Source organism: Pagrus pagrus, assembly GCF_965226575.1.
Source record: "Pagrus pagrus genome assembly, chromosome: 23".
NCBI lineage: Eukaryota > Metazoa > Chordata > Actinopteri > Spariformes > Sparidae > Pagrus > Pagrus pagrus.
Genome location: NC_140205.1, coordinates 18,645,416 through 18,673,264, shown reverse-complemented (window position 1 = coordinate 18,673,264; position 27,849 = coordinate 18,645,416). Strand labels below are relative to the sequence as shown.

At 41.6% G+C, this 27,849-nt stretch overlaps 2 protein-coding genes across 2 annotated transcripts in view; one reads left to right on the top strand and one right to left on the bottom strand.

Moving 5' to 3' along the window:
* Positions 1-14,772, top strand: part of zdhhc17 (zDHHC palmitoyltransferase 17) — a 32,033-nt gene extending 17,261 nt beyond the window's left edge. The window contains exons 9-17 of the mRNA XM_084346382.1: positions 71-213; positions 1,264-1,366; positions 6,806-6,928; positions 8,645-8,707; positions 8,811-8,904; positions 10,978-11,061; positions 11,145-11,302; positions 11,395-11,489; positions 11,849-14,772. Coding sequence (XP_084202508.1) covers positions 71-213; positions 1,264-1,366; positions 6,806-6,928; positions 8,645-8,707; positions 8,811-8,904; positions 10,978-11,061; positions 11,145-11,302; positions 11,395-11,489; positions 11,849-11,987 — 1,002 coding nt within the window. The 3' untranslated portion in view covers positions 11,988-14,772. The remainder of the gene's footprint in view (positions 1-70; positions 214-1,263; positions 1,367-6,805; positions 6,929-8,644; positions 8,708-8,810; positions 8,905-10,977; positions 11,062-11,144; positions 11,303-11,394; positions 11,490-11,848) is intronic.
* Positions 14,773-14,877: 105 nt separating this feature from the next.
* Positions 14,878-26,901, bottom strand: csrp2 (cysteine and glycine-rich protein 2). The gene is made up of 6 exons (XM_084346383.1): positions 26,796-26,901; positions 24,711-24,833; positions 22,514-22,682; positions 19,692-19,821; positions 17,883-17,976; positions 14,878-15,098 (listed from the first exon to the last, which is right to left on the bottom strand). The coding sequence occupies exons 2-6, from the start codon at positions 24,820-24,822 to the stop codon at positions 15,022-15,024; spliced, it is 582 nt and encodes a 193-aa protein (XP_084202509.1). The 5' UTR covers positions 24,823-24,833; positions 26,796-26,901; the 3' UTR covers positions 14,878-15,021.
* Between the last annotated feature and the right edge of the window lie 948 nt (positions 26,902-27,849).

The following is a 27,849-nucleotide window of genomic DNA, read 5'->3' as shown; positions in this document are numbered from 1 at the left end:
CATTTTTCCCTCTATCTCCCCTGATTTGCCGTCTGTATCCATCTGTCCCCTTCCCCTGTTCCTGCCACAGGAGTTCAGGCAGAAGGTGATGCTGGGAACACCCTTCGTGGTCATCTGGCTGGTTGGTTTCATTGCTGACCTGGATATTGACTCGTGGCTGATTAAGGGCCTCATGTATGCTGGCATGTGGGTCGCTGTGCAGTTCCTCTCCAAGTACGTCTCAACACAGATAACATGCATACACACTGCATATGCTGTTGACTAGCAGTCTTCTTTACTGTTGTTTATTTACTCTGTATTGCTTCAGTTAGAGATACCGTATGATCAACTATGATGTGTTTTTGGTCAACTTTGGGAGCTTCACATTTTCCTGTTGTGAGATGATAAAGTTCAATCTGTATTTCTGCTTCATTAAGCTTGTAAGTCAGATTTAGATGACAATGAAATACACAATCAATAAATTGTAAACACACAGTCCTTGTGGCACCAACACATAAATTGCACATGCACATATTCTTGCATGCAAGCGCACACATATAATTTGCAGCATTCCACACCATGCAGTGGCAGTTACAAGTACACACACACACACACACGTTGCACCCCCATTGCACTCCATTACGACTGCCATCTGGTCCTGCTGGGATAGTTTGTTGTGGCCTTCACTACTGTCAGCTCTGTGACTACAATAACACACATTACCCAGTGTGTTAGCTTCATATTTGCTGACATTCATTGAATACTTTGCTGGTGAAAAAACATAATTGTGACTGTGAGCACTGGTACAGCTACAGTGTGTCGTCAGGTTATGGTTAGGTTTGTTTTTGCTGCTGCAGGTCTCACATCAAACACTCACGTTTTTTTGCATTTGTCCATATTTGCTACAGTGAACAGGTTCCACATGCAGGAAGAATGCTTTGTATGTATTGAACACATAAATGATGAGCTGAGCAGTAGCTGTATTGGGAATGATGAAATTTGTAATTTGACCAAAACTTGAAAAATAAGACCCAAGTGGTGACTAATTGAATAATCCTTTACCAGTATCAGTGACAGTGTTACTGCCAGGCTGTGTCATGTATGACAGGGGTTAGTGTGAAGCAGATGTCTTAGCAATGTGCACACTGTGACATGGAGAGCAGTGCAGAAATGAAACAAATGTAAATTTTATGGAAGGAAAAAAAAAGACTTAACAGATGACTGTTTAAAGAAACATGGCTAATAACTTCGACCCTCCTCCTCTCCTCTCTTCTCTCCACACAGGGCTTTCTTCGACCACTCCATGCACAGCGCTCTCCCTCTGGGAATCTACCTGGCCACCAAGTTCTGGATGTACACCACCTGGTTCTACTGGTTTTGGAACGATATCCTTTTCTAGTGTAGAATGCATCAGTTTGACTTTGTTTTCTTACCCATGAAACAGCTAGTGGAGTTCTGTTTACTTGGCATTGTTGCGTGTTTCCTGGCAGTTAGGGAGGGACTCTTGCACATATTGACTGGTGCTTGCTGTAGGCAATAGAGCTGAATGTGTTATTGTAGCTCACGAATTTATTAAATGTGTACAAAAACCCCATGTGTAAAAACAGTGAAATGTGATCTTACTGGGGGTAAGTGACAGACTAGTTCTTGCTGTTGCCAGGCAACCAGCGGACACTCCTGGCCAAACAAACTTGTTTCCCGAAATGTTGAACTTCAGAGATTATCTCAGTTAGAAAACTGGGTGCTATAACTCTGCAGTAGTAAGAGAATATCTGTCTAAATAAGGAAAAACAAAATGGGGATGACTTCCCATGAGGCTCTGCTCCGTGCAATCTATAACTGACCTTTTTATGGTCATACAGAATCTGGTGTTTGTTCAGTGTGAATCACTTGCAGACAAAAGTAATAAGTAGTTGTGTTCCTAATTGCCATTTTGGCAACCACTCCACTTCAGTCTTTGTGATGTGATTCTGTCGGATCAGAGTATTTATAGTTTTGACATTTGGTTGATTCCTGAGGAGTCTTATCTAGACAAAGCTGCAGTGTGATTCGGTGTTTTGCTTGAGAACGCTTCACCTAGAAACACTAAGGCTGTTTCCGGGATGAAGCACTAACCTTTAAGATTTTAAGAATGGTCTCTAAATCCCAAATAATGCTGAGGATCTCACTGAACAATGACTGTCGACCCATTTCACTCCATTAACATTAGGCTATGAGTCAAGTTATAGTTTAGTCCTCTGTAGCTCTCTTCAACCACTCAGAGTGATGAATGGGCTCTTCTGTCCACCTGTTATAGTCTTATTCACCCACAATCCACTTGTGTGTGAAGCGTGCCAAGGCTCAGAGATCTGGCACGAAGTGTCTACTGGAAAAAATACATAAATTCAAAGCCTCGCAGTTGTGTCATATGTTATTGAAATGGGATATTTATTCTTGGCTTTTTAGCAGCACAAAGGCGCAAACAGCGCTGGCCAAAAGCTTTTATGAATCTGTAAGACTGGTTTGTAAATTTGGCATAACAAGAAGGGAGGATCTCAATAAAATACAGACTTGTAAAAAAGCTTTTTACAGCGTTCTGCTGCCTGTAATGCATTTTGGTTGAGGGAGACAAACGATTTGCAGGGAAAGTGCTTGTGTTGGCAGGCTGGAACATCAGTGAGATAAAGTTACAGACAGTTTCAGTGAATTAGAGGAGTGGAAATGGAAAAAGGTTAATGTAAAGAGCAGGAGGAGTTGGCAGAAATGATGTTTAACAGTTGCAGGCATGAATTGCCACAAATCACGGGGTCTCACTGTGATGAATATTTCAGTCAAAATGTAGAATAAATCAGCATGCTGCTTTGTTTTCAGTACCTGTTGCTGTTAAAGAATCATGAACAGGGCTTCAAGTGTATACCAGCAGCTGCTGGGCAAAAGCCAACCAAGCGACTCCCAAGAGTTTCTGTTGGCTGCTGGCACTTTTTTTTGTTCATGGAAGAATCGCCCGTCTGTTTCGAAGCTGCTAATTGCAGGAGGTGAGAGGGGAGTTGTTGTTTGCGGAAAGCATTTAATTTTCTGCCTCATTGCTCCGCTAATGGGACGGCAGAGGAAGATGTCTTTGACCTGAGCTTATTGAAAAAGGAAACTGTGCCCTCAGGTCTTTTGAGCTAGTTTAAAACAGTGCTGGAGAGGTGCTCTGCGTATGTTTTTCATGGATGTATGCGGTGTCTCTGGAAATTTTAATTGATGGAAGCGGTCTACTATAAAGACATCCCTGCCCTTGACCTGCTCCCTAAGCCGGCTTTTCTCTCATAAATGTTTGTTCAGACGTTTCCCCTTTGCCTTCAGGTAGGTTCTTTGTTGTGTGAAGACATGGAAAAACAAAGAATGAAAAACAAGTTCTTTCAGACCTCTGTTTGCCCTCCAGCTTTGAAGGTTGTCATTAAGCCTTTGTATCCGTCTCAAATCTCTTTCCAGTAATGCTGTCTTTCACCTGTCTTTTTAGTTAAAAGACATGCAGTTACATGTTCCAGACAGCACAGGGAGTTTAACTTTACTCGTGGACTGTTGCTGATGTCAGCTGTCTCGCTCTCAGTACAGGTGGACACTTGTTTTTTGTCCAGTTGCCTGCTTACATACAAATTAGTACTTCAATAATCACATTTATAAATGCAAATCAAGTGACTTGCAAATCAGGAGCACTGTGGGACCAGATGATCTTGTTTTAACTATAAGTTAATAATAAATTCAACGATAACGTATGAGTCAGCCTGTCCACACCGCAACACACAAGCCAAATTACCCCATGGCCTTCATAGTTGAGGTTTGAAAGAAATGAGTTTGTACGACATTTTGTCTGAACAGGCCTGAAGGCAAGCATGTTTATATGTGCTCACATTTAATGATGTGATTTAAAGGGGGGCTTTTGTACTGAGAAGGAAGTCTTTGCAATGATATCGATTTTTAAAAAAAAAAAAAAAAAAAAAAAAATGCAATGGGAACAGACTTTGCAAAGTACTCACTCTTGTCCAGAAGCATGTGACTTAAACGTCCACTGAAGCTTCAGCTCTACTGAGACACAAAACATGGCAGCAGGCAAATACATCACATCAGTGTGGAGTGATGAAGAGACTAAAAATATTCAAACGAATACATGAAATAAACATAAATGTCCCTTTCCGTCATGCTTTTTGTTTACATAACAGTATTGAACAGAAGTCATTGATTTGCATTTGTCTTTCGCAGATTTTCATGAAAATCTGTTTAAAATGTCGGGTTGTGGGTTATGGAAACTTACAAAAATTGTTAGACATCTGAAAGCTGCGATGGGAAGGGTTTTCCACAGCTGTTCGACCAACCAACAAGCAATTTGTTTGAAATATACCGTTGCCTTTAACCTCCTGACGTCCTCCTTTGTAATCTTCAGCGTGTGTAGTCAGGGGAGGCGTCTTGTTACTCTCTCTGACCCTTCAGAGACTGGTTACATAACCTGTGGACTGAGGCCCAGCACGGGTTGCTGGAGTCCCGCGTTTTGTACGAGTTTGCAGTTTTAGTGAAACTTTATTGAACTTGGATTTGAAGATGAGAATATAAACCTTTCATTTGTGTCATGGGCTAAAAGACTCCAACATCTGGTTTAAAGTACCCTGGCCTGATTATCTTGTCAAACTTTGAAAGGAGACCTTTCCAGTGCACTTTTTTATTAATTTAGTTATAATAAACAACAAGATGAAGATCTAGAGGAAGAAATGGGAGATGTCTCATTGCCTCTCTGTCAGCTTCATTTCACAGCACAGTATTTTGCAACGCTTTGTTCTCCCTTCCAGGTAAAACCATTACATCCACCAGTTCTGACCCATTTTCTGCTTTTGTGAGCACCATATCCTCCTCAGGCCTGTGGTTGAAATCAGATCAAATGACACGGGTGGAGCAGTGCAACAGTACTTTTTTGTCTTTCCAGGACTCGGATCATATTTTCCTCAATAGACTTTGCTCATGAATGCATTTCCAGCAGGTGAACGTCTGAAAATAACAGAACAATGATGTTGGAATGAATTTAGTGTCATGAATTCACCCTGGAGTTTTGTATTGAACAGATGTAGCATTAATTCCGCTATAGTATGTCTGCAAATCATTGCTTTCAAATACCACGCTGATCAATTTGTCTCTGGCCCTCTTATTACTCTGCCTTTCCTCTAAGCTGTTGGGGAAACCCCGTCAAACAATCACCTCTCAGCCTTTCAGAAGATAAATGGGTGCTAGCTGGAGGTGATGACCACCTCTCCCAGAGGAAGCATTGAACCCCATTTGCCTGACGAGTGCCATTGACCACTGGCAACAGCTCTGCAGTTCCACTGGTCACTGAATTAGTAGAGCGATGAGCCGCTCTGGGGAGTTCTTTGATTATCCATTTTAGTGGGGGATAAGGTCAGCACACTGTTCTTAATGGAGATACTTATGAAGATCAATGGCTTCATGTGTTCTTCGGGGACTTGGCCTCTCTCCCTCTGTCAGCACTAAGGAAGTGCGTATCAGTGAAGTCATAACTGCGCTGGAGGGATGACCACGAAAGCTATCGCTCTTTCTCACCAACATGTGAGTTGTATCTGAAATGGGATTCCTAAGCCGACTGTGTGTCCCTCATGGATACTAGCAAGTACTTTCCCAGGGCAGCAAACCTTTTCGTAATGCCTCAGAGGAATTTATCATCATCTGTTTTATGGTAGATTTGGTGTAACGTTTCATGGCTGGTGATCACACCAGATCGGTTATGGCAATACAGATCCTAGAATTGAGTTTGAATTAAAGCGTCTAGTATAAATTCTAGTACCATGTCTTGTTACACTTGGTTCCTAAAATCAGTAGAAGAAGAGAAACTCATATGTAATCAGTATTATGTCGAGGATGGTCCAGTTTGGTTGGAAGTAATGAGATAAATAGTGTTAATGAGCTAGTGAAAGCAGTCAACAACATGTATATAGGGATGCTAGTGTTGGAAAGTCAGGCTAATCCCTTATGTCCAACATTTATGCTTTCCTCAGGCTAATTAGGGAACGTTAGCATGTTAACATGCCCACAGTGACGATGCTAAGTGAACCTTCACAGAGTGACTAGCATTGCTCCAGTTACACTGAAGAGTGTGTTTTGAAATGGCTAGTGTAGCATGTTGTCTACTTCATGGGCTAAAAATGACTACCTTGGTTCCAGTTGTGTGTCAATCAGTAATTTAATGCCTCCCACTGAAACCTGTGACTTTGCAACAGGCAAATGTGAGAAATTCTGCATCATCAGCAGAATTTCTCGCATGTAACACCTCAGTTTGAACAGAATTCTTCCCGTGTTGTCTTAGTTTCTGATCCTCAGTGACGATTCTGTCTCAGTCTTCAGTTTGACTCACACATTAGCACACAGTTTGGAGGCTTTCACTGCCTGGGCCTCCCAGTGTCACTTGGCTGGTTTTCCTGTGGGATTCTGCTGACTCATGCACACCTGCATGACTGACTCTGCCAGTAATCAGTTACAGTCTTCACACAGCCAGTCCCCCCACAGCTGTTTGTATGTATTCATGGAAGGAAGTCATGATGAGCTGTTGTGACAGACTAAAAGGATCCCTCCTCTTGTGGGTGAGTCGAGACATGACCGAGCTGCTCTCTGCGTCAAAGTCTGTGTATATATATTCTCATTAATAGCCGATACTACGAAGTGGAAAATCTTACTCAGACTGATGTCATTGTAATAAATACACAGGAAATTTCAGTGAAATTTGTTGGACCGGTCTTTTAAAGAACAAACAAAAACGAGTGAAAAAAGCTGTTTGTCCACCATCTTCCTTAACCCCGCTGCACATCTCCCCTTTGCCACTGTCCATGTGCCCTTCCTGTTAAACACCCTGGCTCTGTTCTACAACTTTGGCAAATCCTGGAAGTCTGACCCGGGAATTATCAAAGCATCAGAGGAGCAGAAGAAAAAGGTAAAGTTACAGAAACAAAACAAGCAGCGAGCACATTGTCTGAAATAGGAAAGTGCATGATTTGACCATTAAAGGTTGAAACCCTCGCTAGTCGGCACCAGAAATACAACTCTGTTATTATATTATTTAATTTATTATGTCCACATTTAGAATTTGTGTTAAAATGTCTTGACTCCCGAGTCAAATAACTTTAACAACACCAGTAGCCCCATTTCACAGCCCCATTTTTTGTCCTCAAATTTGGCTGTTTTCTGAGTGTTTTCTTGCCTAGATTAGATTGGTCGACTAGTTACTAGTTGAAACTTCCATTTAAATGTCAGGAACATTGGTCATTAGGGAGAAGATCCCTAGTCTAGTCTAAAACAAATGTTAAGGCTGCTGTAAATGTTGTTGTCGTTTTAGCTAACTTCCTGTCCGTTTTGCGGTTAGCAATCCCCTCCCTCCTCCCTGCGTCACCACACTTACACGACTTCTTTCTCTTTTTCGAGGCAGCTCTCTTTGCCTCTTTCTTTTCCCCAAGCGTTTCTCATAACTTGTTTGGTGGTACAAGGAATTGGTAGCTTTCCCTGTTCCGCCATTTGCCGTAAACAGGAGGGCACCTCTTTATGGAGTTCTCTGTCCTGATTGGATAAAGTGGGCAGGGATAATAGAAAATTGCTTCTCTGTTACTGCATGAGTAGGGGTAGTACTGCAGGGGAAGGAGGGACATTGGTTTCTGACCAAACACTCCAACAGTATTCACACGACTATAGAGCTAATTAACATGTATTTTAATAAGAAAAAGCACTTACAGCAGCTATAAATTCCCTCCTATGTGATACTTTCTTGTATATTGACCACTTTGTTCTCTTAAATGGTTTGATTTTACTGCTACTGTACATATAATGAAAAGAGGGGTTCTGATGCTTTTCAGATATGCTTTCTTGTAAAGTGAACATTTTCCCCCTCATTGTATTGTGACATCCCATGCGGAGTCACTTGAGCTGTGAAAAGTCCAGCTCACAGCACAAAGCTGCTCAGATTTGACTGAAGAGTTCGCGACAGGCTGGTGGCTGACTCTCTGGCCTGCTGCCCACGGTCGCCATCCCCCTTCTCCGCTCGGCCTCTCTGTGCCTCATTATCACACTCTGATGGAGGACGGCAGAGCCTCTGCTTCATACCAGGCCGTGTGATTGATGAAGAGCTAAATTTACCCTGCATTGTTAGCACAGCGCGGGACCTACCACTGTTTGAGCTGGTCAGCCTCCTCAGATCAAAGGCTACAAAGCCTTCCTCTCCCTGCAGAGGGTCCCCTTCCACCTCTTGTTTCCCTCTGTGGTAGTTGAAGCTTTAGTTTATTTGCACAGAGATGAGATATAAAAACAAACTGATAATAACAAAGGAGATGGAAAACAAATCTTATTTGTGCAGATTAGATTAAAATAAACCCCTTATGAAAAGTAGTTTGCCTTTAAAACCGAACACAAACTAATAAGTGACTCCAACTGTAAATCCCATTGTAGCTTTTGTCCCAGTTCACCATGAATCAGCCGAGCCTCCAGTGTGATCGCTGAGCTGGAAATCCCAGCCTCAGTGTACGCTGTCAGTAGGTCTTTTGTTGCAATGCCAAATAGACCTTGGCGAGATGAATTTCTCAGTTGTTCATTCATGTTTCTGCCTCGTCTCTCGTCTGCCTTTTTTTAAATCCTGCTTTTGTTTCTTGTTTCCTTCCTCCAGACAATTGTGGAGCTGGCAGAGACGGGCAGCCTGGATCTGAGCATATTCTGCAGTACCTGCTTGGTAAATGTTTTTACTACTCTTATACAAGAAATTGATGATCCATACAAAGGAGATCAGCAATAATAAGACATCTTTTAATGCATCTATGACTGTTTCCTTGCAGATACGGAAGCCCATCAGGTCCAAACACTGCGCTGTGTGCAACCGCTGCATCGCCAAGTTTGACCACCACTGTCCCTGGGTGGGGAACTGTGTCGGTATGTTAACTACACCGCAGATTTGTGACGATGTCAACACATGCACTTGCAAACAACAGGCTGCCCCACACTGAGAGCTGTTGTAACAGTTCCATATTCCACTTTAAGAAGCAACATGTGTCCTAACTGAGGAGTCTGATCTTAATTTGTTCTGGCTCTGGTACTTAACAAAAAATGTTGAATCACACCAAAAAATGTTTATTACAATTCCAATCATTTTATGAATGTTATTTTCTTTTAACTAAGCCTAGAACACACGTACAGGGGTATTTTTGGAGGAAAAAAATCTCCAGATGTCCAGACGAGCGTTTTAGCACCCTTTCAGAAATGATCTTCATACATACAACACGCCTGAAAATGTCACATCTCATGGCCATTCACGCACAGAGGGCATGCGCGTGCCAGTGTAAACAGGAAGCAGATTGGAGACCTTGGTCGGGTACTTAGCTACTGAAGTATACTATGAACGAGGCAGGGAAACATGATCGCTCTTCACAGAATCTTCTTTGATAATTTGTCAGCAAAGCATTGTAAGCAGCCGTTTTTGTCTCTATTATCAGTGTCTGTTTGTGTTTCTCTAAATATAATGTTATACAATATAACATCCACTCCGTCACTGCTCAAACTCAAATACTTTAATATCACAATACATACTCCGAGTTACATTTGTCAGTGATGCCACAAACACTGATAAATGTTTGTGTCTGCGTCGTTTCCAAAAATCCCAGATTCTGACCATCCAGATGTTAACACTGAAAACTGTTTCTGAATATCTTTACCCTGGCCAGAGTTTCCCAAAAGCTCTGTTTTCAGTGACCTGAAGGCCAAAACATAGAGAAGTACACCATGAAGTTATTATGTTCATTTTAATTAATGTGTTGAGTAATAAAACTACACTGAAAAATGATGTAACACAAAAAAGATGAGGAGGGGAAAATGAAGTTGAGGGAAGCTGTGTGTGTCAAGGACTATCTCAGATGGCGTCTGAGACCAGCAGACTAGAGACAGTGGAGAGAGGAAGGAGTGTAGTGGACAGGAAGAAGCTTTAAAAGTGTGGAAACCATCTGAACAAACAAGTCTCGCCTGGTGACTACTGGGACTAGGGGCCTTGAAATAGATTTAAAAAGTTAAAAGGTTTTAAAATATCAAACACAATAGTTCATGGTGCAGTTATAGCATTCTTTGTGCTGCATGTCCTCTTTTAGAGGGTATATACATAGCAGGGGTAGTAGCACAGTCTGTTTAGGGACAGGACATTACTCATCAAAACACATCGTGTGTCTCCTCAAGGTCTAGTAAATGTGTCGAGCACATTCCCTCTGTCATTTGCAAAGCTATTCTCTGTGTTGACACCCATGTTTACGTGCAAGCGACGCTCTTCTTCCCTGTACTTGTTGGCACATTGCTGCGGGTTTTTGTTTGTGATCAGCGGAATGGAGTCAAACCAATGGTAGAACCGTGCATGCATGTGCGTCCTCGTGTGCGTGAAGATAAAGAAAACAGGGACACACTCAAAGTCAGCTCCATAGTGCTACTAGAAGGTCTATCATGCCTGTTTATACTGTAGAAATGACAGTGTAGTTGTATTATAAAGTATTTTCATAGGAAAAAAGGCGTCATGTTTTTTAAAAAGATGTTTTAAATGTGCACGACAGCCAGCCACCTGGACATGTCAGCAGTTGTTCTCTTATCTCTTGGGCTGTTAGGCTCCTTAATTTGCACTCATCTGCATGATTTTGTATATGCACAGTGTGTGAATAGCGACTCTTTTGCACAAGTCTTTTTAGTCATGCTAACTGTGTAGCTCTGTGGATCGTGATCATCCATCCATCCACAACTTTGCTCCAGACTGAGATATCTCAACATAAAGTTTGGGACAGATATTCAAGTTCCTCTCATGAATAAATGTAATTTAAGTAAAGTAAACATTACTTTCTAAACATTAAATCCACTGTTTAGCTGAAAAGTTAGCAATACATTTCTTGGTACCTTTCCTTGTATTGTGAGAGGCAGCCAAAACAGAAGACTAAAGTGAAGACAGTGAGACATGACATGTTTGTTTCTCCTCTGTAGGAAGTGGAAATCACCGCTACTTCATGGGTTATCTGTTCTTCCTGCTCTGCATGATCTGCTGGATGATGTACGGCTGCATTTCCTGTGAGTAGAGACACCCATCTTACATTTCTTCTTTCCCACTCCACTTGTTCCATTTCCCTGCTAACTCCTCTGTTTCCCCTCAGACTGGAGGATCCACTGTGCCACCAGTTACGCCAAGGACGGCTTTTGGCTCTATCTGACCCAGATCGCCTCCTGCTCTCCCTGGATGTTCTGGATGTTCCTCAACAGCGTCTTCCACTTCATGTGGGTGGCGGTGCTCATCATGTGTCAGCTCTACCAGGTCTGCCTTCTTACCTTTTGCTACGCCACTTTTAAAGATGCAATGAAAACATTATTGAGAGCTGACTTTTTGACCTCTGTTACCTCTCTTAGATCGCGGCTTTGGGAATCACCACCAACGAGAGGATGAACGCTCGGAGATACAAGCACTTTAAAGTCACAGCCACGTCCATCGAAAGCCCCTTCAAGTAAATGATCCTCTTATTTGTTTACGACACAATGGCGTCATTTCAGCAGGTTTCAGTGATAACAGAACTGGTTTGACTGGATCGCTCAAATGAGGACAAACCATGTTGTCACTTGCCTTTAGTGTTATCTAATCATGCAGATACTTTTTTTGGGTTTTCCCCATTTTTTTAAATGATCAGCATCCGCCTTCTTGCCACTACACTTAGAGAGAATAAATCTTAAAATGTTACATTTGGATGAACTAGTCCTTTAATAATGTAAGCTGTATAAATATATCATTTTGTATTCTCATGATTAACCTGTTGCTTCAATTCTGTATTCTGTTCTCACGTTCCTCTCCCTCTCTGTCTCCCTCCAGCCACGGCTGCTTCAGAAACCTCATAGATTTCTTCGAGATCCGCTGCTGCGGTCTGATCCGGCCCGTGACGGTGGACTGGACCACGCAGTACACAATAGAATACGACCAGACGTCTGGCTCAGGCTACCAGCTGGTGTAGAGGAAGAAGAGGGGGGGAGGAGCAGGGGGGGAGTCGAATCTTGCTGGTTGGAAGGAAGTTTGGACGGATCGCCCTCCCCGCTCCCCTCCCCCGCCCCCCCCCCCCGGCGTTCATATCAGAGCGATGCTGTTCTCGGGAGCGCTTGCTTTTTTGGACCATCTCTCCCTCACCGATCAAACGACTTTGAAAAAAAATCAGCCAGGACTCGCATGCTGTTACGGGGAAACACCACACCGACACCCCGCCCTTCTCTCCGCCCCCCCCCCACCACCTTTACTACTATTACTACTACTACTACTATTCTACAGCATCAGACTTCATTACTGTACCTCCACTGCTATCAAACCCCTCCACCTCGTCTCTTCTCCCGAGCCCTTTGGACGGTGCGTTGCTGCCAGGCACGAACGGAGAGGAGAGAGGCCGACGGACGAGAGGATTTCCAAAATAAAAGCTCTTCTGTTTGTAATGGAGACGTGACGCTGCAGAGAGAGCAGCGCCTTAAAGTGGCAGTATCGTTCTTTTCCCTCCCCCCACTCTATATCCTTATTTATGGTGTCCCTGTTGATGTGCCCTGTATGTATTTTTTTTTATTTTTGATTGGTTCAGGAACTCTGCTGTTCCTGAGATAATTAACTGTGGTGGCTAGGAACGCTGAAGGAAAGTCCGTTTGCTTTTTTTTAAAACCAGAATTTGTTTCCAAGTATGATAGAGATAAGGGAATGTCTTTGTAAGGTCTTGATTTTGCACCGTGATGAATTCTGAACCGTGCTGATGAGGATTTGCCAACATAGTTGAACTTATCAGAGGAAAGTGTTGGAGCCGCTGGAGGAGTCCAACTGCTCACCTGCTGAAGTAAAACTGCAGTTTAGAAGGTATCGGAGTGTTTTTTGGCAGAGAAATTACCGGAAAAACGGTTGACGTGCAGTTGTAACGCAGGATTGAGTGCATGACTTGGGACTCCTCCAGCGCTCCACCACTGTAGACGTGACAGAAAATATCCTACAGACAATGTGATACAGGTATATTTATTTTAAAACTATTTATAGATAAAATGACTATGTTCTAGCGCCATCATTTTTACATTTTGCATCATTTTAGCTGAGTAGGTTTTTATGAGAAAAAGTTATAAAACAAGTACCTGTAGCTGTTTGACATGGAAGCCCGGGAACTTTACCATAAAACTCTATATAGACAGCGAGTGTATTTATTAACAGCAGAGTATAAGAGGAAGAGAAAGCAGCAGGAGGACGGACGAGTTTACGAGAACGGTTTCATTCCATGTGTGTTTTTTCTCAAGAAGCTGTAAAGTCTTATTTGTTTTGTTTGTCGTTTGTCTGCCTACAACATTGCACTGATCGTTGACTTTTTTTTTTTAGTGACTTCTTTTTGTTTTGGCCGTTACTGAACACAAGGGCCCAGCAGCGCCGCTTCACAACGACGCTTCCATTGTTTACAGAGAGGAGGAGGAGGAGGAGTAGGGGCCCATCAGACATGGCCGACTCCCATCACTTCCTGTCTGGATCCCCCCCCCCCCAGCGCGGTCGGCTCCACGGCAGCAGCAGCAGCAGGATTGACTGAAGTGTAAAGAATGTGCATCTGTACATAAACAATATCTTTCTCTGTAACTATTTTCTTTTCGTCAGTGTTAGTCGAAGGTGCTCCTGGAAACGTTTTTGTTTTTTTTTCTTTGTTTTTTTTTTTTTAGTTTTGGGGATTTCTTCCAACCGAACGGAAAGAAGAAAATCAAGTGACTATACTCCGAGTGTATGACTGTAGCTTTTCGTGATGTCCGACACTGCTGTCTATAGGCATTTTAACCCCTAAATACCCAGATTATCCCCCCGCCAAGAGACTCCACTGCATGTACGATGCTTGGGACAGCTGGGCTCTCGCCGTCCCGTCCCCCCCCCCCTTCGTCAACCTGACCCCCATCGTCATCACCATGGTGACAGCCCAGCAAGCCACGTGTCTGTATATAGTGAATGTTAAGTATTTGCAAGTACTTTTCTGCATTACGTTCATTTGTCCGTTTCTTTTTGAGTTTCTTTTCTCTCAAATCCAGTGTGTGTTTAGTGGAACTTTTTCTTTCAGGTTGCCAGATGTCCAGTCAGGCCCTCCTGTGCAAGTGTGTAATATATTTGAATGTTCCATGCTTGTGGACTCTGTAGTCATCCTAAAGGTTTTTTATTTTAATTTCTATGTCATATACCGCTGGGTTTGTTATACCACTGGATGTACAAATTGTAAAGCAAAGACACTAGAGAACTAAGGCAGACGCCAAATTTTTTTGTTTTTGTTTTCTAAAAGCTGAAATGTGATCATGCAATAGTTTTAAGGAAAAAGGGAGGTTATATTACATTAAAAGGCCTCCGGAAAACTTTTGGGCCTCATGTTTGCATCACCAGAAGGGGACGGTTATGTCATCATTCTACATGTCACTCCCTCATCTCGCTAACCAACCACTGATGTCACTTCTGCCCTACAAAGACGACACGCAGCAGCTACTTTCTGTGCACTTTAAAGGTCACGACTTGGCTGTAGAGTTCATATCGGTTTCAGTAACTCACCACTTCTAATGCCTTTTAAGTGACAGGAGGTAAATGTGGGCGAGTTGTTTTGTTTTTTTAAGGGCAGAACTCAGCACTCATCCAGGACGTGAATTCAAAGCCATTTCAGTCCTCACTAGTTCTTCCAGCAGCCTAACGAGTCTGTTCTGTCTCCCCCCTCACCTCACCATACGGATAATAAAAAAGATAAAGCACATAATCATCTCCAGTGCCTCTCTGCCCACCTTCAGACATCACTGTAACTCCGCTTCAGATGTAAACATATGGGCATGGTTCAGTTTTAATGGCTTTAATAATAAAATACAGTCAAATGTGAACAAACGGTTTGTTAATGTTTTTATTTGTATCATTAGCACCTATTTCAACAAAAGCACAGGAAAAAAAACATGAGAAAAGTGTGAGTTGTAGTTCATGTTGGACAGGAATGTATAAAGTTGTGATTGTGTCTGTGTGATCCAGTTCATCCATCACTGAGCATGAACAAGAGCTCCAGCTCCTTGGCCGAAACCGAACCCTTTGGGCCCGAAGTTCTTGGCGTAACATGCTGGAGAGAGAGAATAAGTGTTACGAGTTGCAGATATTGTTGTTCCCAAACTGCATCTTTACAGGATTGAGTAAAAAACGGCATTTCAAAACTGATTATCAGCCAAACTGGCTTCTTCATAAGAGACGGAAAAAAGGAGGGAGAAAATGATTTAATGTTGCCGATTCAAGCCCAAAGATGGAAGAAAGCTCACCAGTGTGTGAATTACTTTGGTCTAATTTCTAATATTGTTAATGATAACTGGAAATAATCAGAATGTTGTAAGATTGGGAAGGAAGTGTCTCTGCATGGAACTCAAAGCTTAGCTCCCTGAGAGATAGAAAAGCAACTTCATCACAGATACAGAATTTGCTAAATAAACAACCCAAGACTCAATCAGCACAAGTCTTGAAGTGGTCTCAGAGGACCAGTAGCAGTTTCAAGGCCGAGCACTTGAGGTAGGCAAAGAAATACCAGAATTTCACAGATAGTGACTGGAAACAATAAGTCCTATTTACCGATGAATTCAAGTTACACATGTATGGCAGTAACAGCAGGGTGTAAACAGGGAGATGAACAGGAGAGAGAACGATACATGGTGGGAGCACAATTCAGGTCTGCGGCTCAATAGAATGTTTTGTAAGTGAACAGGCAACTCAGTCCTTGTGGAACATCCACATAAAAAATATTAAAATTAAAAAAATCTGTTTTTACTTAACTGAAGAAAGCGTTGCAGGGTACCACAGGGCAATAGAAATGATTTTCTCTATCATTGAGATAACGATGAACAAATCTGCTTTTCTTTCCAGACTTCCAAAAGACTACACCTCAAATGGGCACACAAGTATCTTAAATTACAGAAACACAACAAAGTAATTCTGACATCCTGAATGTACAGTTTGGGTTAATGCCATTAACACACACACGCACACACACTGTTAACATTTAACTTGACTAACTTCATTTTGGTCCTCGGAGAACAACAAACCAGTTACTCAGGAGTGACTCCTGATTCCAGTGTACTGAGGTGAGCAGCTGCTGCACATACTTCCAGCACAGCTTTGACCACCTTCAACTTGAGTAAAGGTCTAATCTGCCATAATATACAACACCTGTACATGTGTGCACGCAGTTTCCCAGCTGTAACTCAGCTGTTTATCTCACATCAACATGTGACGTTTAAAATAAGCTCACTCTTCAGGTTGTGGTCAAACAATGAGGTGCACACACTCCTGGATTGTTTAAAACAAATGTGTTTGGCAATGTGACATCTCAGGTCTGCTGTCCACATCTGTCTTCAAAATGTTCACGCTGAGAGAAACAGTATCCAGCTGCTGCTCACACACAGTCCGGATGTCTCAAAACCATTGGCTGACAGCAGCCGCAGAATCCGGCCTGTTTGGGCTGTTAGAGCTGAGATGCAACATTCCTCCTCATCAGTACAAGGTTTCATTGTGACATTCAGCAAACATCCATCTGCTGACATCTGTGTGTTTATGTCTGTTTCCATAGTGTGTGTTTGTGTCCTGTTTAACCAAACCGTCCCCTCTCATTGTGCTGACGAGGAGAAACGTCTGGTGGACAGTAAGCAGCTCTGTTAGCTTGACAAGGTCAGTGTCATCCAGCCAAACCAACACAACAAATGTGTAAAATAACACTCACTGAGACCACAGGGAGCACATGAGCTTGTGTGCATGTGTTTGGTTTCAAAAGGTTGTTATGGAGAGCCAGTCTCCAGGTCTGTTTCTGCTGATATGATCACACCAACTGCCAGTAGCGACTTTGCTGCTCTCTGCATAACTAGCTCTTCACAAATCAACATTTGGAAATTGCTAATTAATCCATCATGTAAATCTAGCAAGTATCTGATCTGAAGTGTTTCTTCAGCAGTCATTAGGTTTTCAGCGGTGTGTCTTGCCGTTGTCTGTTACAACTTGGTTTCAAAAATGTGTAAAGCCAAAGTGTTCCATGTCATGAATGAGCTCTATTCAACCATGGCAACTAATGCTTCGTAACCTAACTTGGTCTGGACCAGGTTTTTTGTTCAGTTTCTGATTATTGTTTTATTTTTTGGAAGGTTGTTCCTGCTCTTACTGATCTACTGAATGTGTTTATTGTGTTCCTTGGCCATTTGTCCACACTGGTGATAAACCAAGCCTTCTATTAAATCTAACAACATATATTAAAAGATCACAATATTTTATAATCAGAGCAGCTAAGTTGCATCATATCATTTCCTTCAGGTTTGTCCACATTTGCAAATTAGCAAAAACTAGAAATACAGCTTCGGCTGACAAGAATGTCAGTAGGCATCTGTCCATAAACTCATTGAAACCCTGATGTAATGATGGCGCTAGATGAAAAGGTTAATATTAACCCTGATGGGCGACTGAATGTCTATACCAAGTCTTGTGGCGTAGACTCATTCACTCACTCACTCACAACTCATTCAAAAGCACAAATGTTGATGATGATCATGATCTTTCTGCCGTAGAGCCACAGTCTGAGTGAATTTAGGGCCTTAATGTCTGTAATCACACTGTTAACTAAACATGTTACTCATCAGTGTTTATGTATGAAATATTGCTGCAGCTGGATCACTGTAGCAATTCCTCAAGACTGTTGCATGGTGGGTTTATCCTACTTATCCTACTGCTAATGCACGTGTTGGCAAACACAAATGTTATTTTATCTTGTATTAATTATAAGTCCTGGCTCTGTATGTATTGACAGTACGCTGTCAGGATGTAAAGGCTTTCATGGAACATTACACACATTAGCTCCATCTCAGATGTTTTATCTCACCTTTGCAGTAGATTTCTCCGTCTTTCTCGGTCTGAGTGGTCGACTCCAGGCTCTTTCCACATTTTGCACATCGGAAGCAGTTCTTGTGCCACGGCTGTGAGGAGGAAGAGGGAAGTTAAATTTTATGTCCACAGTGGCAGCTGCTCCAGTCTGTCATCATGCTTTCATGCTAAACCTACCTGAAACTGTATGGTGGCTGGTACAGTGTTAAAGGTACTGACTGACTGACTCGGGCAGAGATGTTCACAGATGAGGTAATGTTTTAAAGTTTTGTTCACATTATGTTGTGTCACATTCGCCGACTTCCTTCTTAACTCTTTTATAGCAACAATACAATTACAGATTTCTATGTTACAAAGGTTGTTTTAAGACATCTTAATGAAGAAATGTTACATATGATATATTTAAGATAAGATTTTGTCTTTGCAGTTAATTACAGCTGATAACTGCAGATGTTTCTTGTAGCCTGTGTCACCATTTCCTTCATCTAATCCCATCAAAGCAGCTCAGTTTTCCATCAGCCGGGGGCCACCTCTGAATGTCTTCATTATACTCAAAATTACAGGTTATGCTTAAGCCAATGAGTAGAGCCTCATACAGATTTCCTCCCATTAGGAAACACATTAACAGCTCTCCGCCCGATGACATCACCTGCTATAAATCAGCTCATGTGAATCCACAAGTGAGCAGCGACAGGAAACGGTCCACTCCCACTTTTAGAGGAAACAGAATCCTCAGAACACAAATTTTTGCTCATCTGTGGACAGCAACTGCTCTGGGCCTCATTGATTCTTCGTCCTCAGAACTAAACATCCTCTTCATGACTTCATCTACTGTAAATCTGTGTGTCAACAACAACTGCCAGAGCCTCAGTGTCCAGACAGCCGGACGATTAACGCCAGCTGTTAGGAAGCTGTAATGGAATGGCTTCAATCAGAAAAAAACAAGATTTGCATTCTCTCATTAGGAGAGAGCACAGCAAACCTCCTGCATGTGGCTCAGCACTGTAACAACCATGTGCCTTCAATCCAGTCAAACCTGTTTTACCCCTCTGTGGTTTGTGATGTAGATTATGGCCCTGTGAAGTTCGAGGAACCAACCCTGCCTGGGTTAGAGGTCTGAATTCTGCAGGGGCTCTCATGCTGAAACTCTATATAATTACTACACACTACACATTTGAAGGTTAAGTTCTCACTGCAGCTTCAATTCTATGGAGCACATAAAGTTTTGTAATTAGTGTGAACAGAGAACACCGGATCAGAGTTGCAGGAGCACATTCTTTAAGTCTGCGGGCTGAGATCAGATTCACTGGGACAGCCTAGTTGTACACTCTCCATCAGGGTTGTTGACATAAATGAATCCTCACTAAACCAAGAGTAATAATTTTTGTAACTTGGCTCCTCTAGTGAAGGCTTAATAGGTCAATTTGTCTTATATCTTGGCAGACGCCTCAACTTAAAGCCTGAAAGTGCATACTGTATCCAAAGTGTTTTTAATCCGGCAAACACATCTTCCTGCTTAACTGTTGTTAACAGTTCATGCTGGTGTATGTACTAGAGATGGAATCACCACGATGTTGCACTAAAAACAAAAAGTCACTTACGGGTTGACCACTGGTGGTTGATCTGCTTTGCACAGATATGTGAAATCGGCGAACTTGTTTATTTCTGTGGTCATTTTCTGCAGTAACTGTTACGTTTAAAAACCAAAGACCATCTTTGCCTTTAGGCTTTGGCTTAAAGTGTTAAGAGATCACCAGCAATATGAAAGCATCACGTAACTAGAAGATGCTTTAGATGAAACTCTCACCTTGCCCGCTCCCATGATCTTCTCAGCTGCATACACAGAGTCTCCACACCGGGCGCATTTCTCGGAGCCTCCAAACTTCTGAGCAAATTTGGATGGGTTGGGGTTGGTGGTCGGTTTGTGAATGTGTGTCCTGGGGGTAAAAATATAAAGCACATGACTAAATTGTTTCCCCCCCAAGAAAATTACTACATGAGTACTCTCTTAACATTTAATTATTTTGTCATCTAAAGGCTGAATTGTATTCCTTCAAAGTTAAATAACATCAGAGAAAACCTTGGATATCTGGTATCTGCTGGATGTCTGATTTTGGAATGAAACTTGCCTCTGAAATACAACAATACAAAAACCATTGCCAACACTTTGAATTGGTCAGGACCTCCTCTTTTCTTGTCAAAACATTTACTCATTTACTACAAGTGAAGTATGACCCAAAACATTGACCTCTACAGAACCTTAGCAAATACTTAGTTAAGTCTAAGTTAAACATTACATCTTCATTAAAATCTGTTGAGGCAACTTTATAAATGAATTCACCACAATTTTAAAAGACAAAAAGACCAGAAATAAACCTGGCACGTCCCACTCAATCCCACTCTACTGTCCTTTCCTCAGCCAGTGGTGGGAAAGAGATCAGGGCGCACTAGGGGCCCTGGAGCGGTGCTTATCGAAGGGTGACTGCCAGCCCCAGTGGCCCCTGAATGAAACCCTTTGTGGCAGAGGACAGAGAGGAGGTTACATAATGACTTCTTTCATAACAGTCATCACCTGACGTCTGGTTGCAGGAGTAAACAGTGTGGATAGGTGTGTGGGGGGTTGTGTTTCCCTGTCTGTTTTTGCGGTTTTCACATCATGTTTGCAGTATATAAGGATACACATCTGCAGTCAAACACTGTCTTCAGGTCTAAGAAGTGGGTGTAAAATTGCAGTACGAGTGCCCTGAAAGTAGACCCACCCATTCCAGGCTGGAAACATCTTTGAAAGCAATGAACCAGATCTATTAGATGATCTATTAAGCTCTTAGATCATCACTCTGAATCTCAGGCTTCGGCTCAGACTTCTCTCTTCTTGGATCTACGCTGTTCAACAATACCAGCTGGGAGCTGCTGCAGCCAAGCTGGATTTGATAAAGAGGTCGACCGTATGCCAATGTTCCTGTCAAGGTTTATTTTCTTTCTCAAAGCTCAGCGGTTGGGGCAGTGAGAAACAGAAAAGGATGCAGGACAAGAGCAGACGCTTTTATACACTGTTTTGACATATTTAGGCTGGAGAACTCAACCCTTGTGTACTTGGACTGCTGCAGAGTCCTACAAGTGCCAGGACTAATGATCCTTACTGAATCTGACTTGACAGTGAAACTCTTCTTAATGACATTACAGACATCAAGGTTCCAAAAATCAAATTCAATTACTTTTAAAGGCCTTTCCAGACCCAATTCTCTCGAATTCAAGGACCAACCACGGCACAGTTTGAGACACGGATAAAGGTCATTCATGTTACAACACTGGCGCAAGTGGCCGTCGCACTTTCAAGGCAGGTGGCACATGAAATAATTATGCAGGAGACACACATGCAGACAGCGGGACATAGCCTCTATATTTACACTAATGTAAAAACATATCAAAAGAACTTTAATTTCTATTCTTGCACCAAATACATAAATTCAAGCTCATGTCTTTTTATGTCTATTTATCTAACACTTTCAAGGCCTTGATTTTTTTTTACCTCAAAATTTTTCAAGGATTTCAAGGACATATGGCAACCTTTAGACTTTTAAACTGTGGCCCTTAAAGCTAACAAAAGCCAAAAGCAGTTATAGTTACTGGACAATCACTTTAATCACTTGGCCACCCAGCAGTGGCTCTTAGTGTCTTTACCCACTCATCTTACCCACCTCCTCATGTCCATGCTGCTCTCCGGTTCAGTTGGAAAGATGCTTTATTTGTACAGGGCAATAAGGGCAAAAATAAAACCCTTTTTACCACAGACCACTGGCCTAAATTATGAAAAAGTTATAATATTTATACTTGAACTTTGTCTTAGATGATTTCCGACCGTGTGCTTACATTCGATTCATAAAAGAGTGCAGACTTTGCTTGTTGTATGTCTGTTTTTATAAATGAGGCCCCATGTCTAATGTGAAGTATCATTTTTCCAAGTTTATGTATTTGGAAACTGTTTCAAGTTCAGCACCATGACTGCATGCTGTTAGGACACAATAGCACTGTAGGAGTCAGCAGCCACAACTGACAAACATCCTTAAATGTGGGGCATCACTGACCTGAGTGACCTTGTCAACCTCACTGTAACTATTTGTCCAATTAAGTTTGAAGAATGATCCTTTATTCGGATATCTCAAGATGTCATTTGTGTTGTATTGAATAGACAAAATTGCAAAATGGAGTCAACTTTAAATAGCAATTTCGTAGTTACTGGCAGCACTAAAGGGCATTTACTGTTGAACTGTATCTAAATTTGGGTATTTTATTGTGCTTTGTTAACATACCATTGGTTTGAAACATTGCAAAGCTCAGAAGAAGCCATTACAAATAACAAAAAGGGAGACTAAAGCACAACAGAATGCAGGGATTGCATGAAAACAATGTTAATATCCCTGCAGCATCATCTTGCCTTGGAATTTCATTTAAAGCATTTTGACTTCTGAAAAACAGCAACCAATACTAGACATATTTATCTTGATCTTGATTCACATAGTGATCAGTCACAATGACTGAAACCTCTTCATCTCAGTACTCTATACAATCATCTTGCAGCCAAGAAGTACATCATATAACATTCAGTGCTCATGCAGCACCCAGGCTTACTCTTCGTGTTTGATTCCCAGCCGCTCTCCTCGGTCCATGTTGAGCGTCCCCGCCCCCTGGCCGTAGCCGTAGCCCTTAGGGCCGTACTTCTTCCCATAGCAGGACTTGCAGTAGATCTCCTGCTCATGAATGGCCAGTGTGGTGCTGTCTAATCCCTTCCTGCAGACCACTGAGGACACAAAGAGAAAAGGAGCTATGGAAGTAGAATGATTCCAGTACGGTCGCTATTGTCTAGATCTGGGTACAAAAAAGGATCGTATGCAGGTGTCGTTTGACTGGAGAATTCCTGATACTAGTTAAAACTGCGATAGTTCTGTCGATACCTTAAAGGTATCAAGTACCATACCCAACCCTAGCTTTAAACCTAAACAGGAACTCAATTCCACTTCGACTGTTTTTATTAGAGTTAAACTCCAAGTATACAGCAGCTGTTATAGAAATTCAGTTTTTGCGGGTTTCTTCCAAGTTAAAGAATGCATTGTTTGAAAAAACAGAAGCATTGCTGTTACTTAAGACTGCACGCTGACTGCTGGGATTAGCAGAATTTTTCACACACTGGCCTGCACTGTGTGAACGTCTGATACTGGTTTAAGATTTCACACAACTGGCTGGAAAAATGTCTCCATTCATGTCTCTCTGATCTCTGTGCCAACACTTTCAAAATCAAAGCTCTGTGAGTTTCTGATTTCTGTGTCCAATCAAATTGCTCCCAATTCCTCATATTACCTTAACCATTTTTGTTGCAATTGTTATGGTTTCTCTGAGTTTTTGTCCCAAGTATTTCCAATTCCACCCCCTCTTCAGGTGGATCATTGATCGCCACTGGCAAAGAATAAAAGCAAATTAAAAAGATAAAGTCACAGTAAGAGTACAAAGAGTCACATGAGGCTCCGTTTGCAACTATGTGACATTTCTGTCACTACATAGCTGCCTTTCATACACAGAACTGAAAAGCAGTGAATGTCAAACTGACAAACCGGAGGAAAGGGCACATGAGAGCCAAGGGCACCATGTCCTCTAGCTCATCATCTCAGTAGGAGTGTCAGACAAAGCTGCCTTTCTATGGGGACCGCTGGAAAAATAAACTCATCTTTTGTGGCTCGGATTGCTTTGGTCTCTTCTTGATAGCAGCTAAATGAACGCGTTTGTATAATACTGGTCTCTATATGAGGTTTTCTGTAACATCTTCGCTGACATTTCAAGGATGGTTCAGGAGCAGGACAAACCGCCCACCCACCCAGCAAACCGACAATAATTCAGTGTGAGCCGAATAGCCGATGACCCATCAGGGAAATGTCAGTACAAGCTTCCTTTGATAAGCAGAGAGGTAAAACTGAGTCCACCAGTGTTTCTCCTGACTCATCCCTTCACTGGATTCTATCGCTGATCTTTCATGGCTTCTTGCAGCTTGAACCAAGGACACAACACAGTAGAAACAGTCAAATACAGTCAACGTCATTAAAGATGTTATAAATACAAATTACATAATGCTAGTTGATGTAATATATACTCTTGGCAGGTCTTTAGCAAACTTAATTACACTTGTGCCAAGGTTAGGCAACAGCTACTAAAATGTCTGAGCTGTCTTCAAAGCAAATAAACAAATGTTTGTCTAGGTGACATTGGGGGAAACGCAGACATCTGAGATTTAAGAGTTGTATTAACTTTTAGTGACTTTTTCAGTTCACAATGATGATGTCACTGTTATTTTATTTCTTCAGATGTTAGACAGCTCTGGCACAGCTGCAGAAGGCAACTGTTTTCACGGACTGACTATTACTCACTATGACAAGTAAGCTGATCTTGATAATGCATATAAAAGAAACAGAGCCAAACAGAACTGGATTTTTAGTCACTTGTAATTTAACCATTGTAAATTACCCCCAAGCATCTTTTGCTGCATTATCTTTAAAAAATAATAATTAAATCATAGATACATAGATGTGATACGGATGAGATACTGATTCTTCTGTAAAAGGCCAATTTTGGCTTGATGGATAATAAAAAATAATAAACTTAGTGGCTGCCTGAGGGTGGAAAATCACTGTAAAAATATGTTGCATGCTTTGAAAAATGGTTAGTAGTGACATAAAATATATTCAATCTCTACTTCATGGGCTAAAACATGCAACAACACTGCGATGATCCTTTGAATTTGATCTCAGTCCAGCTGTGTAGGTGTCGCAGCTGTACTTACTGCAGAGGAAACAGCATTTGTGGAAACTCTTGCCGTCACACTGCACTTCCTCGGCGTGGTACACTGTCCCATGGCACGCTGAACACTTGTTGCCTCCACCCCAGTTTGGCATTGTGTGTGCTTCTAAGGAGAGATGAAAAGATAAAATGAGAGGCTGAAGCACCTGCGCTGCTGCTGATAAGCTATACATTGTGGTAGATGCTTTGCTCAAAGGCACATCAACTGTTTTTCATGGAGAGGAGCATGTTGGTCATTCCCATGATGGTTTTATTGCTCTTTTATTAACTTTTCCTGGAGAATTCAATGAGTTCTCGTCATATATAAAGGCACGCAGTCGCTTGATCCACTTCGTATTAACTGCAACTGCCTTTGAGTAACTGTATCACTGGATTTGTGGTTGAAATATTGCTGGCTGAATTGAAAACCACAGCTCCAGGCCAACACAAAAAATAACAATGCTAAAGAGGTCGGCCTAAACAACAGAGCAGACTAATACCCAAAGGAATGCGTTGGGTACCGGGCCTTGGGGCTTTTGTATTCTGATTGCGTGTGGCTGCAGTACACAAAAACAAACAGCAAAGAAGAAGTGTGAGTGTGAAGTAAACACCACCACTAACCCTAACCGCACATGACGCACACCCATTCACTCCCTGACTCACATGTGCATCTGTCCATAATTACAGACTCACTCCCTTTTAAAGATGTGTCAAGAGGGCGTCGAGGAGGATCCACACGGGACAAATTTAACATTTTAAGACTTCCCTCTCACAAAACAAGCCTGCTGTGATATCATAATTTGGCGGCTCAAATTAAAAAGAGCCGTTATTCCTAATTAATTGAAAAATAAGCACAAAGCAGTAGAAACTATTAATTTTGCGAGTCCTCCTCCCAGCTGGATTAGAGACTGTAGAGCAGGCCCGAGCATGAGAGGGGATGAAAAGACCACTAAGATTACCCTTAAATTTCCCCTCAGGGGTGGGGTGTGATGAAAAGGTTGGTGTTCAAGTGTACAGACCAGCTTTGATAGCAATTTCTTTTAGTTTGCCTGCGCAGGCAACCACAGTCTATTTAAAGTTTTCACAGAGGTCGGTGGTAATAACTTCAATGAGATGAAGAATTTAGATCTGTGTCTTTGATTCATAATGATGCTTTTAGACTGACGTTGCCGAAGACTTATATTTTTGCTGATATTCAGTGTCTTTAAATCTGGAAAATGTATTCAGTATTCAGTGTTTGTACCCAGAGAACAATCTGAAAAGGCTTTGAGATCATCGCTGGACACTGAAATATTCCACTGAACCAAGACTAATGACATTTTTATTGATCTTTATATAAGGCTGATTCAATGAACCCTTCAATGTGGAAACTCTGGAATACATTATTGCCATTAAATTAACTTACATCGGATTTTTAGTTGAGGTCCAATTTTTTTCTTCTTCTGGCACTTGTTACATAACTTTTACAGATGACTATTTAATCCACAGTGTGACTCTCTGAGCCTTTAAACAATACTGGACACTTCACCTTTTGTCAATGTCTTTAATTGATTAGAACGACCACGTTTCTGAAGGGGTTATTTAATATTGCTGTTCTGTCACTAGCTGTACAACATGACACAAAAAGTTAATGCATTTCGACCTGACGTTATATATTAAACACAAACCTGTTATAACACTGTAGATATAAATGTATTTAGGTTGGTAACTCATTATTTCTCGTCTGACTTGAAGCCTCATTATTGGCGTTTGGTGTTTAAACTAAGATAGCTAACGTTAATGAAAAAATGATTATTGTTGCGCAGTTTTTATTATTAGTTAGCTAACTGCTGCCCTTTTGACTTAATTTCCCGCGGTTATAAAAGCCCAAAAAACAACAATGTGTCCAAATTAAATAACGTTACTGAAACAACAACAACAACAACAAAATATTCACTTTAAACCTGCAGTTAAACTGCCTCAACATTAAGAAACACTACATGTGTTTTTCAGCAGAATAAATGTAATATATTCAGTTTTTCAAAAGCAGCCGAGCTGAAATCTCCACCGCAAAGTTTCAGCCCAGTAAGTAAGAGGTGAAAAGAGTTACCTTGATGTAAGACCTGAAAAAAGCAGGTACACTGTGTAAATGACTGAGCTCCAGCTGTGTGTGTGTATCCAAACAGCTCTCCGGTGCCTCGGCTGCAGACTTTACTACACTGACGCTTAAATGCCACATACTCCACATATTGTGCGTTTCCAGGGGGAGGAGGGGTTTTTCACGGGGCGTGAACACAACACTGCTGCCTTCAGGTGCTGTCAGAAATTCTATAGGAGGAGAACTGGTATACACTCGGGAGAATAATAGTACGAATGTTATAGGGTGGACAGCTCACATGGAAGAGTTTGTATTTAAATTTAAAAAAGAGGGAAATTCAATTTCATACTCATATTAAGATATGGTATTGTTAAGACAGCTGACTTGGCGTATTTGCCACCTGAGAATTTGATTTAAAGAAAGAAAAAAACCTTTGTTTTGCCTTAAATAGTGTACATTTCAAATACATCCATACAAACGTGTGGTAGATGGTTTAAAACTGTTCTATGTGACAGATCATTAAACACAGACGAGATAGCCTACAGTATGATTCACCATAAGGATCAATATATAATATATGAATTACTCTACAAGATGCCATGTTACACCTGCATCAAAAAGGAAACAGCTACTAAAACCTTTGTTTGAAATGATTTTGGACCTGTGGCTCTGACTTCAAATGCAACGACAGTTAGAGGATTCCATTTAGAGCACTTTAGAGATTCACCGGGCCAGCCTTAATGACTTTAGACTCTGGAGGACACATTGTCTGATGGGTCCTTCGGGTGGCTCTATCACTTTTGTCTTATGCTTAATAAAAGGCAATAACTTGTGGGATTCTGCAGGAAAAAGGAACTTGTCCTTCCTGTCCAGGTTGTGAGGTGGAGACAGTAGACACACACAAATAGCCCACCTGGGTTTGCACTTTGCTTTTCTGTGTATTAATCCATGTGTATATGTATAATTACTTATATCTGAAGTACTGCATGATTAAAACACAACAGTTTTATCTTTGCGTCCAAACTTGCAGCTTTCCTGTCCCCTAGTGGACACAGAATGCAATAAA